Source organism: Argopecten irradians, chromosome 10, assembly GCF_041381155.1.
Source record: "Argopecten irradians isolate NY chromosome 10, Ai_NY, whole genome shotgun sequence".
Classification (NCBI taxonomy): Eukaryota; Metazoa; Mollusca; class Bivalvia; order Pectinida; family Pectinidae; genus Argopecten; species Argopecten irradians.
The window spans coordinates 43,086,866-43,108,052 of NC_091143.1; the positions used below are offsets into that span (position 1 = coordinate 43,086,866).

At 47.4% G+C, this 21,187-nt stretch overlaps 1 protein-coding gene across 2 annotated transcripts in view; it reads left to right on the forward strand.

Annotated features, from left to right (window-relative positions):
• LOC138333974 (snurportin-1-like) overlaps nucleotides 1–21,187 on the forward strand; it is a 66,340-nt gene that overhangs the window by 35,146 nt on the left and 10,007 nt on the right. For both annotated transcript variants that reach the window (XM_069282696.1, XM_069282697.1), the window contains exons 7-8: nucleotides 11,525–11,602; nucleotides 14,210–14,287. In XM_069282696.1, coding sequence (XP_069138797.1) covers nucleotides 11,525–11,602; nucleotides 14,210–14,287 — 156 coding nt within the window. The remainder of the gene's footprint in view (nucleotides 1–11,524; nucleotides 11,603–14,209; nucleotides 14,288–21,187) is intronic.

Sequence of the window (21,187 nt, forward strand, 5' to 3'; positions counted from 1 at the left end):
GCCATCCCCTCCACATACTGCCATCCCCTCCACATACTGCCATCCCCTCCACATACTGCCATCCCCTCCACATACTGACGTCCCCTCCACATACTGCCATCCCCTCCACATACTGACGTCCCCTCCACATACTGCCATCCCCTCCACATACTGCCATCCCCTCCACATACTGCCGTCCCCTCCACATACTGCCATCCCCCTCCACATACTGACGTCCCCTCCACATACTGCCATCCCCTCCACATACTGCCATCCCCTCCACATACTGCCGTCCCCTCCACATACTGCCATCCCCTCCACATACTGCCATCCCCTCCACATACTGCCATCCCCTCCACATACTGACGTCCCCTCCACATACTGCCATCCCCTCCACATACTGCCATCCCCTCCACATACTGCCATCCCCTCCACATACTGCCATCCCCTCCACATACTGCCATCCCCTCCACATACTGCCATCCCCTCCACATACTGCCATCCCCTCCACATACTGACGTCCCCTCCACATACTGCCATCCCCTCCACATACTGCCGTCCCCTCCACATACTGCCATCCCCTCCACATACTGCCATCCCCTCCACATACTGCCATCCCCTCCACATACTGCCGTCCCCTCCACATACTGACCGTCCCTCCACATACTGACGTCCCCTCCACATACTGCCATCCCCTCCACATACTGCCGTCCCCCTCCACATACTGACGTCCACTCTACATACTGCCGTCCCCTCCACATACTGCCGTCCCCTCCACATACTGCCATCCCCTCCACATACTGCCATCCCCTCCACATACTGCCATCCCTTCTACATAATGCCATCCCTCCACATACTGCCATCCCCTCCACATACTGCCATCCCCTCCACATACTGCCATCCCCTTCACCACATACTGCCATCCCCTCTACATACTGCCATCCCCTCCACATACTGACATCCCCTCCACATACTGCCATCCCCTTCACATACTGCCATCCCCTCCACATACTCCACATCCCCTCCACATACTGCCATCCCCTCCACATACTGCCATCCCCTCCACATACTGCCATCCCCTCCACATACTGCCATCCCCTCCACATACTGACATCCCCTCTACATACTGCCATCCCATCCACATACTGCCATCCCCTCCACATACTGCCATCCCCTCCACATACTGCCCATCCCCTCTCCACATACTGCCATCCCCTCCACATACTGACATCCCCTCCACATACTGACATCCCTTCCACATACTGCCATCCCCTCCACATACTGACGTCTGCTCTACATACTGCCATCCCCTCCACATACTGACGTCCCCTCCACATACTGCCATCCCCTCCACATACTGACGTCCCCTCCACATACTGCCATCCCCTCCACATACTGACGTCCCCTCCACATACTGACATCCCCTCCACATACTGCCATCCCCTCCACATACTGACATCCCCTCCACATACTGACCATCCCCTCCACATATCCTGATGTCCCCTCCACATACCATCCCCTCCACATACTGACGTCCCCTCCACATACTGCCATCCCCTCCACATACTGCCATCCCCTCCACATACTGCCATCCCCTCCACATACTGACGTCCCCTCCACATACTGCCATCCCCTCCACATACTGACATCCACTCTACATACTGACGTCCCCTCCACATACTGCCATCCCCTCCACATACTGCCATCCCCTCCACATACTGCCATCCCCTCCACATACATACTGCCATCCCCTCCACATACTGCCATCCCCTCCACATACTGCCATCCCCTCCACATACTGACATCCCCTCTACATACTGACATCCACTCTACATACTGACATCCCCTCCACATACTGCCATTCCCCTCCACATACTGCCATCCCCTCCACATACTGACATCCCTCCTCCACATACTGCCAACATCCCCTCCACATACTGACATCCCCTCCACATACTGCCATCCCCTCCACATACTGCCATCCCCTCCACATACTGACATCCCCTCCACATACTGACGTCCCCTCCACATACTGACGTCCCCTCCACATACTGACGTCCCCTCCACATACTGCCATCCCCTCCACATACTGCCATCCCCTCCACATACTGCCATCCCCTCCACATACTGCCATCCCCTCCACATACTGCCATCCCCTCCACATACTGCCATCCCCTCCTACATACTGACATCCCCTCCACATACTGCCATCCCCTCCACATACTGACATCCCCTCCACATACTGCCATCCCCTCCACATACTGATGTCCCTCCACATACTGACGTCCCCTCCACATACTGCCATCCCCTCCACATACTGCCATCCCCTCCACATACTGACATCCCCTCCACATACTGCCATCCCCTCCACATACTGACATCCCCTCCACATACTGCCATCCCCTCCACATACTGACGTCCCCTCCACATACTGCCATCCCCTCCACATACTGACATCCCCTCCACATACTGACGTCCCCTCCACATACTGCCATCCCCTCCACATACTGACGTCCCCTCCACATACTGCCATCCCCTCCACATACTGCCATCCCCTCCACATACTGCCATCCCCTCCACATACTGACATCCCCTCCACATACTGACATCCCCTCCACATACTGCCATCCCCTCCACATACTGACATCCACTCTACATACTGCCATCCCCTCCACATACTGACATCCCCTCCACATACTGACATCCCCTCCACATACTGACATCCCCTCCACATACTGCCATCCCCTCCACATACTGACATCCACTCCACATACTGACGTCCCCTCCACATACTGCCATCCCCTCCACATACTGACGTCCCTCTCCACCTACTAACGTCCACTCTACATACTGCCATCCCCTCCACATACTGACATCCCCTCTACATACTGCCATCCCCTCCACATACTGCCATCCCCTCCACATACTGACATCCCCTCCACATACTGACATCCCCTCCACATACTGCCATCCCCTCCACATACTGACATCCCCTCTACATACTGATGTCCCCCTCCACATACTGCCATCCCCTCCACATACTGCCATCCCCTCCACATACTGCCATCCCCTCCACATACTGCCATCCCCTCCACATACTGCCATCCCCTCCACATACTGACATCCACTCTACATACTGACGTCCCCTCCACATACTGCCATCCCCTCCACATACTGACATCCCCTCCACATACTGCCATCCCCTCCACATACTGCCATCCCCTCCACATACTGCCATCCCCTCCACATACTGACATCCCCTCCACATACTGCCATCCCCTCCACATACTGACATCCCCTCTACATACTGCCATCCCCTCCACATACTGCCATCCCCTCCACATACTGACCCCTTACATCCCCTCCACATACTGCCATCCCCTCCACATACTGCCATCCCCTCCACATACTGACATCCCCTCCACATACTGACGTCCCCTCCACATACTGCCATCCCCTCCACATACTGACGTCCCCTCCACATACTGCCATCCCCTCCACATACTGACGTCCCCTCCACATACTGACGTCCCCTCCACATACTGCCATCCCCTCCACATACTGGACATCCACTCCACATACTGCCATCCCTCCACATACTGATGTCATCCCATCCACATACTGCCATCCCCTCCACATACTGCCATCCCCTCCACATACTGGACATCCCCTCCACATACTGCCATCCCCTCCACATACTGCCAGTCCCCTCCACATACTGACATCCCCTCCACATACTGCCATCCCCTCCACATACTGACATCCCCTCCACATACTGCCATCCCCTCCACATACTGACGTCCCCTCCACATACTGACAATCCCCTCCACATACTGCCATCCCCTCCAAATACTGACATCCCCCTCCACATACTGCCATCCCCTCCACATACTGATGTCCCCTCCACATACTGCCATCCCCTCCACATACTGCCATCCCCTCCACATACTGCCATCCCCTCCACATACTGCCATCCCCTCCACATACTGACGTCCCCTCCACATACTGACATCCCCTCCACATACTGACGTCCCCTCCACATACTGACGTCCCCTCCACATACTGACCCTCCACATACTGACGTCCCCTCCACATACTGCCATCCCCTCCACATACTGCCATCCCCTCCACATACTGCCATCCCCTCCACATACTGCCATCTCTCTACATACTGACGTCCCCTCCACATACTGACATCCCCTCCACATACTGACGTCCCCTCCACATACTGCCATCCCCTCCACATACTGCCATCCCCTCCACATACTGACATCCCCTCCACATACTGCCATCCCCTCCACATACTGCCGTCCCCTCCACATACTGACATCCCCTCCACATACTGCCATCCCCTCCACATACTGCCATCCCCTCCACATACTGACATCCCCTCCACATACTGACATCCCCTCCACATACTGCCATCCCCTCCACATACTGCCATCCCCTCCACATACTGACATCCCCTCCACATACTGACATCCCCTCCACATACTGCCATCCCCTCCACATACTGACGTCCCCTCCACATACTGCCATCCCCTCCACATACTGCCATCCCCTCCACATACTGCCATCCCCTCCACATACTGCCATCCCCTCCACATACTGACATCCCCTCCACATACTGCCATTCCCTCCACATACTGACGTCCCCTCCACATACTGACGTCCCCTCCACATACTGCCATCCCCTCCACATACTGACATCCCATCCACATACTGCCATCCCCTCCCACATACTGACATCCCCCTCCACATACTGCCATCCCCTCCACATACTGCCATCCCCTCCACATACTGACATCCCCTCCACATACTGATAGTCCCCTCCACATACTGACATCCCCTCCACATACTGCCGTTCCCTCCACATACTGACGTCCCCTCCACATACTGCCATCCCCTCCACATACTGCCATCCCCTCATACATACTGACATCCCCTCCACATACTGCCACGTCCCCTCCACATACTGACATCCACTTCTACATACTGCCATCCCCTCCACATACTGCCATCCCCTCTACATACTGCCATCCCCTCCACATACTGCCATCCACTCTTACATACTGACATCCACTCTACATACTGCCATCCGTCCCTCCACATACTGCCATCCCCTCCACATACTGCCATCCCCCTCCACATACTGCCATCCCCTCTACATACTCGCCATCCCCTCCACCTATATGTCCCCCCTCCACATACTGACGTCCCCTCCACATACTGTGACATCCCCTCCACATACTGCCATCCCCTCCACATACTGCCATCTCCATATACTGACGTCCACTCTACATAATGCATCCCCTCTACATCATGACATCCATCTACATTACTGCCATCCCCCTCCACATTACTGCCATCCCCTCCACATACTGACGTTCCCCTCCACATCCACATACTGCCAACGTCCCCTCCACATACTGCCATCCCCTCCACATACTGACATCCCCTCCACATACTGCCATCCCCTCCACATACTGCCATCCCCTCCACATACTGCCATCCCCTCCACATACTGACATCCCCTCCACATACTGCCATCCCCTCCACATACTGCCATCCCCTCCACATACTGACATCCCCTCCACATACTGCCATCCCCTCCACATACTGCCATCCCCTCCACATACTGACGTCCCCTCCACATACTGCCATCCCCTCCACATACTGCCATCCCCTCCACATACTGCCATCCCCTCCACATACTGCCATCCCCTCCACATACTGCCATCCCCTCCACATACTGCCATCCCCTCTACATACTGACGTCCCCTCCACATACTGCCATCCCCTCCACATACTGCCATCCCCTCCACATACTGCCATCCCCTCCACATACTGCCATCCCCTCCACATACTGACGTCCCCTCCACATACTGCCATCCCCTCCACATACTGCCATCCCCTCCACATACTGCCATCCCCTCCACATACTGCCATCCCCTCCACATACTGCCATCCCCTCCACATACTGACGTCCACTCTACATACTGCCATCCCCTCCACATACTGACATCCCCTCCACATACTGCCATCCCCCCTCCACATACTGCCCTTCCCCTCCACATACTGCCATGTCCCCTCCACATACTGATGTCCCCCTCCACATACAGGCCATCCCCTCCACATACTGCCATCCCCTCCACATACTGCCATCCCCTCCACATACTGACATCCCCTCCACATACTGACATCCCCTTCACATACTGCCATCCCCTCCACATACTGCCATCCCCTCCACATACTGACATCCCCTCTACATACTGCCATCCCCTCCACATACTGCCATCCCCTCCACATACTGCCATCCCCTCCACATACTGACATCCCCTCCACATACTGCCATCCCCTCCACATACTGCCATCCCCTCCACATACTGACGTCCCCTCCACATACTGCCATCCCCTCCACATACTGCCATCCCCTCCACATACTGACGTCCCCTCCACATACTGCCATCCCCTCCACATACTGCCATCCCCTCCACATACTGCCCGTCCACCTCCACATACTGCCATCCCCTCCACATACTGCCATCCCTCTCCACATACTGCCGTCCACTCTCCACATACTGCCATCCCCTCCACATACTGCCATCCCCTCCACATACTGACATCCCCTCCTCCACATACTGCCATCCCCTCCACATACTGACTATCCCCTCCACATACTGACATCCCCTCCACATACTGACATCCCTCCACATACTGACATCAACTCTACATACTGACGTCCCCTCCACATACTGACGTCCCCTCCACATACTGCCATCCCCTCCACATACTGACATCCCCTCCACATACTGCCATCCCCTCCACATACTGCCATCCCCTCCACATACTGACATCCACTCTACATACTGCCATCCCCTCCACATACTGCCATCCCCTCCACATACTGCCATCCCCTCCACATACTGCCATCCCCTCCACATACTGCCATCCCCTCCACATACTGCCGTCCCCTCCACATACTGCCATCCCCTCCACATACTGACATCCCCTCCACATACTCTGCCGTCCCCACCACCATACTTGCAAATCCCTCCTCCACCTACTGACGTCCCCTCCACATACTGCCATCCCTCTCTACATACGTGACCTCCCCTCCACATACTGCCATCCCCTCCACACATACTGACGTCCCCTCCAACATACTGCCATCCACTCTACATACTGACGTCCCCTCCACATACTGCCATCCCCTCCACATACTGACGTCCCCCTCCACATACTGCCATCCTCTCCACATACTGACATCCCCTCCACATACTGACGTCCACCTCCACATACTGCCATCCCCTCCACATACTGCTATCCCCTCCACATACTGATGTCCCCCCACATACTAACATCCCCTCTATACATACTGCCATCCCCTCCACATACTGACATCCACTCTACATACTGCACTATCCCCTCCACATACTGCCCATCCCTCCACATACTGCCATCCCCTCCACATACTGCCATCCCCTCCACATACTGACATCCCCTCCACATACTGCCATCCCCTCCACATACTGACATCCCCTCCACATACTGCCATCCCCTCCACATACTGCCATCCCCTCCACATACTGCCATCCCCTCCACATACTGCCATCCCCTCCACATACTGACGTCCCCTCCACATACTGCCATCCCCTCCACATACTGCCATCCCCTCCACATACTGCCATCCCCTCTACATACTGCCATCCCCTCCACATACTGCCATCCCCTCCACATACTGACATCCACTCTACATACTGCCATCCCCTCCACATACTGACGTCCCCTCTACATACTGCCATCCCCTCCACATACTGCCATCCCCTCCACATACTGACATCCCCTCCACATACTGCCATCCCCTCCACATACTGCCATCCCCTCCACATACTGACATCCCCTCCACATACTGACGTCCCCTCCACATACTGCCATCCCCTCCACATACTGACGTCCCCTCCACATACTGCCATCCCCTCCACATACTGCCATCCCCTCCACATACTGCCATCCCCTCCACATACTGACGTCCCCTCCACATACTGCCATCCCCTCCACATACTGACATCCCCTCCACATACTGACGTCCCCTCCACATACTGACATCCCCTCCACATACTGCCATCCCCCTCCACATACTGACATCCCCTCCACATACTGACATCCAGTCCGTACATATACCTCCACTACACATACTGCCATCCCCTCCACATACTGACATCCCCTCCACATACTGACATCCCCTCCACATACTGCCATCCCCTCCACATACTGACATCCCCTCCACATACTGACATCCCCTCCACATACTGATGTCCCCTCCACATACTGACGTCCCCTCCACATACTGCCATCCCCTCCAACATACTGACATCCCCTCCACATCCATCCCCCTCCTCATACTGACATCCCCTCTACATACTGACATCCCCTCCACATACTGCCGTCCACTCTACATACTGCCATCCCCTCCACATACTGACATCCACTCTATATACTGATGTCCCCTCCACATACTGCCATCCCCTCCACATACTGCCATCCCCTCCACATACTGACGTCCCCTCCACATACTGCCATCCCCTCCACATACTGCCATCCCCTCCACATACTGCCATCCCTCCACATACTGCCAACCCTCCACATACTGCCATCCCCGTCCACATACTGACGCCATCCCCTCCACATACTGACATCCCCTCCACATACTGACGTGTCCCCCTCCACATACTGCCATCCCCTCCACATACTGATCCCCTCCACATACTGCCATCCCCTCCACATACTGCCGTCCCCTCCACATACTGACTGTCCCCTCCACATACTGCCATCCCCTCCACATACTGACGTCCCCTCCACATACTGCCATCCCCTCCACATACTGACGTCCCCTCCACATACTGACATCCCCTCCACATACTGACATCCCCTCCACATACTGACATCCCCTCCACATACTGCCATCCCCTCCACATACTGCCATCTCCTCCACATACTGCCATCCCCTCCACATACTGATGTCCCCTCCACATACTGACGTCCCCTCCACATACTGACGTCCCCTCCACATACTGCCATCCCCTCCACCATACTGACATCCCCTCCACATACTGCCATCCCCTCTACATACTGACATCCCCTCTACAACTGACATTCCCTCCACAACTGATGTCACCCTCCACATACTGCCATCCCCTCCACATACTGCCATCCCCTCCACATACTGCCATCCCCTCCACATACTGACATCCCCTCCACATACTGCCATCCCCTCCACATACTGCCATCCCCTCCACATACTGACATCCCCTCCACATACTGCCATCCCCTCCACATACTGCCATCCCCTCCACATACTGCCATCCCCCCATCCACATACTGCCATCCCCTCCACATACTGCCATCCCCTCCACATACTGCCATGCCCCCTCCACATACTGTTCCATCCACTCCACATACTGCCATCCCCTCCACATACTGCCATCCCCTCCACATACTGCCATCTCCTCCACATACTGCCATCCCCTCCACATACTGCCATCCCCTCCACATACTGAGCCATCCCCTCCACATACTGCCAATCCCCTCCATCATACTGACATCCCCTCCACATACTGCCGTCCCCTCCACATACTGCCATCCCCTCCACATACTGACGTCCCCTCCACATACTGCCATCCCCTCCACATACTGCCATCCCCTCCACATACTGACATCCCCTCCACATACTGCCATCCCCTCCACATACTGACGTCCCCTCCACATACTGCCATCCCCTCACATACTGGATGTCCCCACATACTACTGACGTCCCCCTCCACATACTGACGTCCCCTCCACATACTGCCATCCCCTCCACATACTGCCATCCCCTCCACATACTGCCATCCCCTCCACATACTGCCATCCCCTCCACATACTGCCGTCCCCTCCACATACTGCCGTCCCCTCCACATACTGCCGTCCCCTCCACATACTGCCATCCCCTCCACATACTGCCATCCCCTCTACATACTGACGTCCCCTCCACATACTGCCATCCCCTCCACATACTGACATCCCCTCCACATACTGCCGTCCCCTCCACATACTGACGTCCCCTCCACCTACTGCCATCCCCTCTCCACATACTGACCATCCCCTCCACATACTGCCGTCCCCTCCACATACTGCCATCCCCTCCACATACTGCCGTCCCCTCCACATACTGCCATCCCCCTACACATACTACTGCCTCCACATCTCCCCCCTCCACATACTGCCAACCCCTCCACATATTGACCAGTCCCCTCCACATACTGCCATCCCCCTTCTCATATTGAAGTCCCCTCCACATACTGCCGTCCCCTCCACATTCTGACGTCCCCTCCACATAGTCCCATCCCCTCCACATACTGACATCCCCTCCACCTACTGACATCCCCTCCACATACTGACATCCCCTCGACGTCCCCTCCACATACTGCCCATCCCCTCCACATACTGCCATCCCCTCTACATACTGACATCCCCTCTACATACTGACGATCCCCTCTACATACTGACATCCCCTCCACATACTGACGTCCCCTCCACATACTGCCATCCCCTCCACATACTGCCATCCCCTCCACATACTGCCATCCCCTCCACATACTGACGTCCCCTCCACATACTGACGTCCCCTCCACATACTGAAGTCCCCTCCACATACTGACGTCCCCTCCACATACTGCCATCCCCTCCACATACTGCCATCCCTTCCACATACTGACGTCCCCTCCACATACTGACGTCCCCTCCACATACTGATGTCCCCTCCACATTATGACGTCCCCTCCACATACCGCCATCCCCTCCACATACTGCCATCCCCTCCACATACCGACGTCCCCTCCACATACTGAAGTCCCCTCAACATACTGACGTCCCCTCCACATACTGACGTCCCCTTCACATACTGACATCCCCTCCACATACTGCCATCCCCTCCACATACTGAAGTACCCTCCACATACTGCCATCCCCTCCACATACTGACGTCCCCTCCACATATTGACGTCCCCTCCACATACTAACGTCCCCTCTTAGTCGCCACAAAATCTGCCTTGGATAATTATGATACCACTAGTACTACTCTGACATAATCAAATAGACTAGTTAACACTGTCAAAACTTCTCGCCCTGCCAAAGTATAAGTGATATGCGATATACAGTATTGTGGTAATAGAGGCACATAAGTGTGGGCTTGTTAAATAGAAGGTAAATCCTTTACATCACTACTAGACATAGAGGTCTACATGGATTGTAACCAAATGTGGCCAGAAACATCATTGATGGAAGGGGAACAGAGTTTGTTAAACCTTAGCTCTGATCCCCTGGACCAGAAAGAGTAGTGCTTAATAGGGAAATTAGAATATTTAAATTCCTTCAGAAAAGAAACAATTATCCTGTTTTTAGAGTTCATATCTTGGCATTACAAGCCAGGTGAGTGATACAAGCCCTCTGGGCCTATTGTTCTAAGACAGGTACAATTTCAATAACTGATATATTATTCTTCCAGACAGAATTCAGATTTTACTGGTTGCACAGCAAATTCTCAGAAGAGACTGAACTGGGTGTAAAATCGGATGAAAATCCAGTAAGTTTACTACAGCAGGAGAATTAGTTAAATATTTTCAATATCTGGTTAGTCAAAATAAAAACAGTTAAACCAAATTGTTTTTAGGTACCAGATCAATACTAGTAGTTAAAATATTAAAAGGTTGTTAAAGGATGCTTAAAGAATTTTTACATGTGAAATTTGGAATGAAAATTGTCTTTCTTAAAGGCCCCCTACCTTTCCTAAACGGCTGGAACTTTTTAAAATGGAATGTAAAACGAAATTGATAATTTTGTAGAATCGTAAAAGTTATAAACTTACTGTTAATACTTCACTTATCATCACCTTCTGAACAATTTGATAAACATAAATACGGAGGGAATCTTGCTTTAGTTTGGTGTTGTAACCTCATCTTAGACCATCGATGTACATATTCCCATGTTATTGTTTATAAGAAACTTTAAATTTTAAATTTTAAACTTTAAATATAGTCATCATGCACCGTCCATCGGCGTCTAACTTGCGGCGTGCGCCGTGCGTAAACTTTCCATTCAAACGACTTCTTCTCAATAACCATAAGGCCTAAAGTACTCATATTTGGCCTGTAGCATGCTGGGATGAAGGGCTACCACAGTTGTGAAAATTATTGACCTTGACCTACTTTCAAGGTCACAGGGGTCAAAAAGGCTGAAATCTTTGAACGACTTCTTCTCAATAACCATAAGGCCCAGAGTACTCATATTTGATCTGTATCATGCTGGGATGAAGGGCTATCAAAGTTGTGAAAATTTATGACCTTGACCTACTTTCAAGGTCACAGGGCTCAAATAGGCTGAAATCTTTGAACGACTTCTTCTCAAGAACTGTAAAGCTCAGAGTACTCATATTTGGCCTGTAGCATGCTGGGATGAAGGGAAAAAATAATTACCAAAGGCTGATCTAACGGACTTCTTATCATAACTATAAGGCCAGAGTATGAAGGCTATGAAGGGTACCAAAGTTGTGAAAATTAATGACCTAGACCTACTTTCAAGGTCACAGGGGTCAAATAGGCTCAAATCTTTGAACGACTTCTTCTCAATAACCATAAGGCCCAGAGTACTCATATTTGGCCTGTAGCATGCTGGGATGAAGGGCTACCAAAGTTGTGAAAATTAATGACCTAGACCTACTTTCAAGGTCACAGGGGTCAAATAGGCTCAAATCTTTGAACGACTTCTTCTCAATAACCATAAGGCCCAGAGTACTCATATTTGATCTGTAGCATGCTGGGATGTAGGGCTACCAAAGTTGTGAAAAATTATGACCTTGACCTACTTTCAAGGTCACAGGGGTCAAATAGGCTCAAATCTTTGAACAACTTCTTCTCAATAGCCATAAGGCCCAGAGTACTCATATTTGGCCTGTAGCATGCTGGGATGAAGGGCTACCAAAGTTGTGAAAATTAATGACCTTGACCAACTTTCAAGGTCACAGGGGTCAAATAGGCTCAAATCTTTGAACGACTTCTTCTCAATAGCCTTAAGGCCCAGAGTACTCATATTTGGCCCGTAGCATGCTGGGATGAAGAGCTACAAAAGTTGTGAAAAGGAATGACCTTGACCTACTTTCAAGGTCCGAGGGGTCAAAAAGGCTAAAATCTTTGAACGCATTCTTCTCAATAACCATGAGGCCCAGAGTACTCATATTTTGCCTGTAGCACGCTGGGATTAAGGACTACCAAAGTTGAGAAAATTAATGACCTAGACCTACTTTCAAGGTCACAGGGGTCAAATAGGCTCAAATCTTTGAACGACTTCTTCTCAATAACCATAAGGCCCAGAGTACTCATATTTGGCCTGTAGCATGCTGGGATGTAGGGCTACCAAAGTTGTGAACATTATTGACCTTGACCTACTTTCAAGGTCACAGGGCTCAAATAGGCTGAAATCTTTGAACGACTTCTTCTCAATAACTGTAAGGCCCAGAGTACTCATATTTGGCATGCTGGGATGAAGGGTTACCAAAGTTATTGAAATGAATGACCTTGACTTTCTTTCAAGGTCAGGGGACAATTAGGCTTATATCTTGAATTTTGAACTTCTCAAATTCTGCCAGTGTGATTTAGCTGATACTTGCATATGAAATGATCCTTGTCATGGTCCTGACCAAGTGTTTTTATATTTTATGTTGATCTGAAATCCAAGATGGCCACCACTCCCGCCATCTTGAAAATATATTTTGAACTTATTCTTAAGTTCTTCCAGTGCGATTTTGCTGGAACTTGTCTGATTAATTTTAAGGATACTGACATTGTCCCAACAAAGTGTTGTTTGACGGGTTGACCCAAAAACCAAGATTGCCACCAAAGCTGCCATCTTGAAAACACATTTTGAACTTCATCTAAAGTTCTACCCATGCAGTTTGACTGAAACTTGCATGAAATGATCCTAACATGGTCATGACCAAGTGTTTATATTTGTTAACCATGACACCATATATCTAATTCCCTATACAGCTATTGCCTAGGTAGTCAGATGACCGTTAAGGCCCTTGGGCCTCTTGTTGTTTTGGAAAGGTAGTGGGCCTCTAATGTAGCATTTTTGTTATTGTTGCATTCATACAGTGATTTTATAGTTTTGTCTTGTTTTCCATTTTGTTTTACAGTTTAAATTCGTTGCATTGCCAAACTTTGCCTGTACACCAGAGTCCATTGGCCAAGCTGTCAATACAGCTACATTTGAGGTATGTTTTACAAGGATTTTAGGATGACCTATAGTCATCATGCTTTGTCCATCGTTGTTCACAGTCTGTAAACATTTTATTCAAGCAACTTCTTTCTATTAATCAAAAGGCCTTGGGAACAAATTGTTAAAATGAATAACCTTGACTTACATTCACCGTCACAGGGGTCAAAAAGGCTAAAATGTTTTAACAACTTCTTGTCAATAACTAAGGGGCCTAGAGACCAGATATTAATCCTGTAACATGCTGTGATATGAAGGGCTTGCACCTTCATTGAAGATCACAACTGTTAAATATAGCAGAAACTTACAACTACTGGATAATTTCTAGTTATGTCATGGCGCGGCGTCCGTCGTCCGTCCGTCTGTCCGTCAACATTTGCTTTAAAGCGCTACTAGTCATGGAGTTCTGCATGGATTGTAACCAAATTTGGCCACAAACATCCTTGGAGGAAGACCTGGGAACAGAACTTGTATAAATTTTGGCTCTGGCCCCCCGGGGGCAGGAGTGGCGGGGCCCAATAGGGGAAATAGAGGTAAATCCTTTAAATCGCTACTAGTCTAGAGGGAAATAAGAGGTAAATCCCTTTAAAGTGGCGAATGGGCCACAACCCTAGTCGTAGAGTTCTGAATAGGTTTAAATTTTGATCTCTACTTTGCTCCGAGAGCCTCTAATGAATTGTAAACAAATTTGGCCCCCGAAGGTGAGGCAATTTGGCTCTGGTCCCCCGGGGGCAGCAGGGGCTGGGCCCAATAGGGGAAATAGAGGTAAATCCTTTAAATCTGAGGGCAGGGAGGCGTGTAGGTAAATCCTGTATATCCTACTTGTAATAGTGTTCTTGAATTGTACCCAAATTCTGGCCGCAAACATCCTTACTGAATGTATAGAGGTAAAATCCTTTTACGGTCCTAGAGTTCTCGAAATTGTAAACCAAATTTGGCCACAAAACCCTTGGGGAAGGGGAATGGCCAAATAGGGGAATTCGGGTAAATGAAATAGAGTCTGAATGTAACCAAATTTGGCCACAAACATCCTTGGAAGGAAGACCTGGGAACAGAACTTGTTATTTATAAATTTTGGCTCTGGCCCCCCGGGGGCAGGAGTGGCGGGGCCCAATAGGGGAAATAGAGGTAAATCCTTTAAATCGCTACTAGTCCTAGAGTTTCTGAATGGAATGTAATGAAATTAGCCCACAAACATCCTTGGGGGAAGGGGAACAGAACTTGTATAAATTTTGCGCTCTGACCCCCCCCCCCCCCCCCCCCCCCCCCCCCCCCCCCCACCCCCCCCCCCCCCCAGGAGGGGCGGGGCCCAATAGGGGAAATAGAGGTAAATCCTTTAATATCTCTACTAGTCCTAGAGCTCTGCATGGAATTGTAACCAAATTTAGCCACAAAACATCCTTGGGGGAAGGGGAACAGAACTTGTATAAATTTTGGCTTTGGTCCCCCGGGGGCAGGTGGACGGGGCGGGGCCAATAGGGGAAATAGAGGTAAATCCTTTAAATCACTACTAGTCCTAGAGTTCTACATGAATTGTAAACCAAATTTGGCCACAAACATTCTTGGGGGAAGGGGAACAGAACTTGTATAAATATTGGACTCTGACCCCCGGGGGCAGGGACGGGTGGCGGGGCCCAATAGGGGAAATAGAGGTAAATCCTTTAAATCGCTGCTAGTCCTAGAGTTTTGAATGGATTGTAATGAAATTTAGCCACAAACATCCTTGGGGGAAGGGGAAACAGAACTTGTATAAATTTGGCTCTGATTCCTCCAGGGGGCAGGAGAAGGGGTGGGGCCCAATAGGGGAAATAGAGGTTAATCCTTTAAAATCGCTACTAGTCCTAGAGTTCTGCATGGATTGTAACCAAAATTAGCTACAAACATCCTTGGGGGAAGGGAAACAGAACTTGTATAAATTTTGGCTCTGATCCCCCAGGGGCAGGAGGGGACCAATAGGGGAAATAGAGGTAAATCCTTTAAATCGCTACTAGTCATAGAGTTCTGTATGGAATGTAACCAAATTTGGCCAGAAATATCCTTGGGAGGATAAGAACTGAGTTTGTATAAATTTTGGCTCTGGTCTCGGGTGGGGGGGCAGGAGGAACAGGGCCCAATAGGGGAATTATAGGTAAATCCTATAAATCGGTACTTGTCCTAGAGTTCTGCATGGATTGTAACCAAATTTGGCCATAAACATCCTTGGGGGAAGGGGAAAAGAACATATATAAATGTTGGCTCTGACCCCCCTGGGGGCAGGAGAGGTGGGGCCCAATAAAGGAAATAGAGGTAAATCCTTTAAATCGCTACTAGTCATAGAGTTCTTCATGGAATGTAACCAAATTTGGCAACAAACATCCTTGAGGGAAGGGGAACAGAACTTGTAAAATTTTGGCTCTGACCCCTTGGGGGCAGGAGGGGTTGGGCCCAATAGGGGATTTAGAGGTTAATATTAAAATTTCTTCAGAAAAGAAACAATGAACCTGTATTCAGAACATTACTTGGCATTACAAACCAGGTGAGCGATACAGGCTCTCTGGGCCTCTTATATACATCTTGTAATTGTTTGTTGAAGAAAAATTGAATATCTTTAGTCTATTTTGACTGTGCTGTATATGAGATTTCAGAAAAGATGGCGATGACATCACAAAGGTACATCCGGGCGCTCAAAGGTACAACTCTGTATATCTGTACACATAAACATGATGGGAACACAGCCGCTTGCGATGTTTGTGTACATTTTATTAGCCCACCATCATCCGTCATTAACAATTCTTGTTATCGCTTTTTCTCAGAAAGTGCTGAAGGGATCATTCTCAAATTATATATGTAGGTTCCCCTATGGCCTTAACTATGCATATTGCATTTTGGGACCAATCGGTCAACAAGATGGCTCCAGGCAGCCATCTTGGATTTTGATAAAGTTTGTTATCACTATTTTTCAGAAAGTACTGAAGGAATCATTCTCAAATTATATAGGTAGGTTCCCCTTGGGCCCTAGTTGTGCATATTGCATTTTGGGACCAATCTGTTTTAAAGTTTGAAAAGTAGAGAAAAGATCCATCTGACAATTGTCAGACATAGATCAGTTTTGGTGGGCGCCAAGATCCCTCTGGGATCTCTTGTTGTTACAGTAAATACTACGTCAATCTGAGAACTATTGCGTTTTTTTAATTTCAAAAAGTGTAAATAAAAATATGTAGCAATATTTCGACCGCCACGAAAAAAACATGGTCGCCATTACATATTACATCATCAGACAGAATATATATATTGCAATATAAGCTTGAAGTTACATTTTAAATTCAAAGTTCCTGAAAATATTATACGGATATTTTAATATGTGATTACTGTTTTACGTCTTACTTAGTAAAACACCTTACTATTTGTGATTATGACCAAATTAAACATTTGCTTTCGTAGATTACCCCAAGTGCACAGCAGCCATTACAATACTGCAGAGATCCTGAATTTCGTCCATTTTCAGAGTCACAAAATTACATATTCTTGATAACTTTCTCGTCAGAAATTTTGGAATTTAGTTGATGACATACAAATGAGTCAGTTTGTGGTTACTTTTTATCATATTTTTGATGCTGTGAAACAGCATTCTTAGGCACGCTCGGAGAGCCTGTGCACATCAAAACAATGAAACCACTCCGCGATGAAAATTAAAAGTTATTTTGTTCATTTCACGTAATACTTGATGGTATGAAAAAATAAAACCCCAATATTCAAAACCACAGACATAGAATTTGTACATACTTATACACCATGGATGGAGTGTTTTAAATGTTCAGTTGGGACTCTAAAATATTTGTATTACTCCGAGAACACTGGTCTCCCGAAAATCATGAACAACGCCTTCTTCGCTGTCTTCCTCCGCGACAGATTTTCGGTGGTTTTTGGATTGTGTATGTTTATTTAAATTTTACGTAATTCATGCTAATGGTCGATAATTGTAATCAAATGTTAGGAAGGTAACTGCAAAAAAAGTTCTTATAACGCTTATAAAGTTTTTTGTGTTGGTTGTATTGACGAACTATATCTGATATATTATTGCGCAGTAAAAATTAATTGATCTGTTACTGGGAGCTCTGTCTCTTGTTTATCGACAACTGCGGTATTTGAAAGGGAAAAAGTACCAAATCTATCAACATAAACTTACAAAATATAATGATAATATAGATCTATTTATGTACGAGCAACTTAAAGTGACAAATGAACTTATATTGCTGTGTAATGTACGGTAGCCTTATGAAGACTTGCTAAAGTCCGATGTATTGCAGGAAGTTTTCTTGATGATAGCGTTCTTATGAATTCAAAAGAAATTTGACTGTTATAAGTAACCAAATAATGTACCCTTTACTTGACAAACGTATATGGCCATGTTTTATTATAAGTCAAAAGTCGGCAAAGCAAAACTTGCGATAGGCCTTTAGAAATGTTCTGCACGGTGATATCTCGCCATTCAGTTACTGTTAGGCTTACGTAGACTTGCTAAAGCCCGATACATTACATGAAGTTTTCTTGATGTTAACGGCTAGCGTTCTTGTGAATTTTTACGAGTGACAAAAGAAATCCGAGTGATATACGTAATGAAATAATGTACCTTTTATTTGGCAAAAGTATCTGGCCATGATTTATTAGTCAAAAGTCGTCAAAGCAACCCATGTTAGTTTTCTAAAAAGGAAACCAAAACATATCCGGAAATGGTAATATTTCTAATGTTATTTTTTTCCGAAAATATTCTTCAATGTTAAAAGGATATTAAGATACGAAAATGTTTACTTATTATTTTTTTGTCTTTGAAGAGACATTGATGAAATTGATAATTTAGCAATTAATAAAGAATTATAAAAAAAAGATACTCAGATTCTGAACGGTTTCATTGGTGTTGAAAAATCGTTATTTCAAAAATAATTTAGAAATAAAATTTATTACAGTTATTTCAGGACAATAAGTTATTCAACTTATTGTTCTTGAAAAACTTCAAATATCATAAAATAAATACGGTATGTCATAAATATTTTTTATTAAACTCTGAAATTCAACACTGCACACTTAATTATGTATAGTTTACTAAATTTTTATATCTAAATGAAAAAATAAATTCTTTATTTCTTTCTTTGAGTCCTTCATTCACAGCATCTATGAGTGGCCTTGGCACTTTGATTAAACAAAACTTTGAGCATTTTAGGATTCTCGAAGCCGTTCGCAATGTGTCCTGGTCAACATTTACAGTACTACGATCTGTGTTCGTAAATCTCTATGTAGTCTACCTATTGAATATGTATTCAAATTATTTAAAAGTAATATCACTTCAATTTGAGACTTCACATAACAGCCCATGGAATAAAAGCGACTGAAAATTAAAAAAATAAAAATAAAATCTATAATATGAACTGAACGATTTCACCATTTTATTAGGTCACCTGAGACAAACCTTATTTGGGCATTTGTTATAAAAAATGAGTCAAATGTTGTCAAAATTATCAGTATGAGATGGCCATTGAATCTTATTAACAAATTTTCCATGACTGACCCCCAGGGGCCTTAGGGGCGGGGTCAAAAGAGGTCAAACTGGCTAAAACTTCAAAAATCTTCTTCAAAAATTCTGGAAATGGTAGAATCAAATACTTTTTATAGATGGAAAGGTCTTAAGGTGTTTTATGAAAATTGTGAATTATATGACCCTGGGGTCTCATGTTTCCCTCTGGGGAGGGGATCAAGTTTACTTCAGTTTATATAGGAAAAACACATTTATGAACATTATTTATTCAATTTTCATAGGAAATGAGTCAAACTTGATAAGAATTATTAGCCTGAGATATAGCATTTTAACATCCATATTGATCCTCGCTGACCCCCTGGGGGACCAGAGGGGTGAGGCCAAATAGGGTCAAAATGACTAAAATTTCAAAAAAAAACCTTCTTCTGACTTCTCAGGTTAGATGGAAGCAAATACTCTTCATAGATTAAAAAGTCAAATTTATAAAATCACTGACTGACTTCAAGGGCCAGTATAGAGTGTTTATATGTCTTTGTAAACTTTCTATATCCGGACTCAGGTGACCATTAAGGCCCATTGGCCTCTTGTTTTTCGTGATCGGCAGCCATACGTGTATGTACGTGTACCACACTGTTTTTACTATTCCTTTTACAACATATACATGGTTGTTATTCCTTCTAATACAACATGTTTATACATTGTTGTAATATGATATTACAGATATTTTAAGAAAACTGAACATAAATCATCGAATATATCTTAGGATAATGTGTACAATATATAGATCTATATGTGAAACGGTGACATACATGTAAGCTTAGAAACGATAGATTCCATAAAAATACGCTCAAATACCAAACAGGCTGATTTCAGTGACATAAGCCTAACGAAACGATTCTGCGAGTGTCAAAACCCACGGCATTCGAGGGTCGTTGGAAACCACCAACATTTCAAATCAATGTTTCTCTACTTACTTTATACAGAATTTTAATCCTAAAACTCCAGTTGACAGAGAAGTTATCACATTTCAAGAATAACACACAAGTCTTCCAGTGATCTGCGACTAAATCCCACATTTTAACACGTTTTATTGAGCCCCTGAAGCATGGTTCTTGGACTGCATCGCATACCTATAGACACAGGGGTTGGATTTCACAACAGGTTTAGTTAATAAACATTTAACTGCCAGCTTACAAACAATTACCAGACGGAAATACAACATTCAGGTACATTCTATAACAATCGCAATTGATTTTTAAAAGATTTGATTATGTTTAGATACCAACTAATTCAGCATTTTCACCACAATTATCATTTCTTCAAAACCGGACCCCTGCTAAATCGAGCAACCGGATTACACGTTGACTGCACTGCTAGTACTGCGCAGTA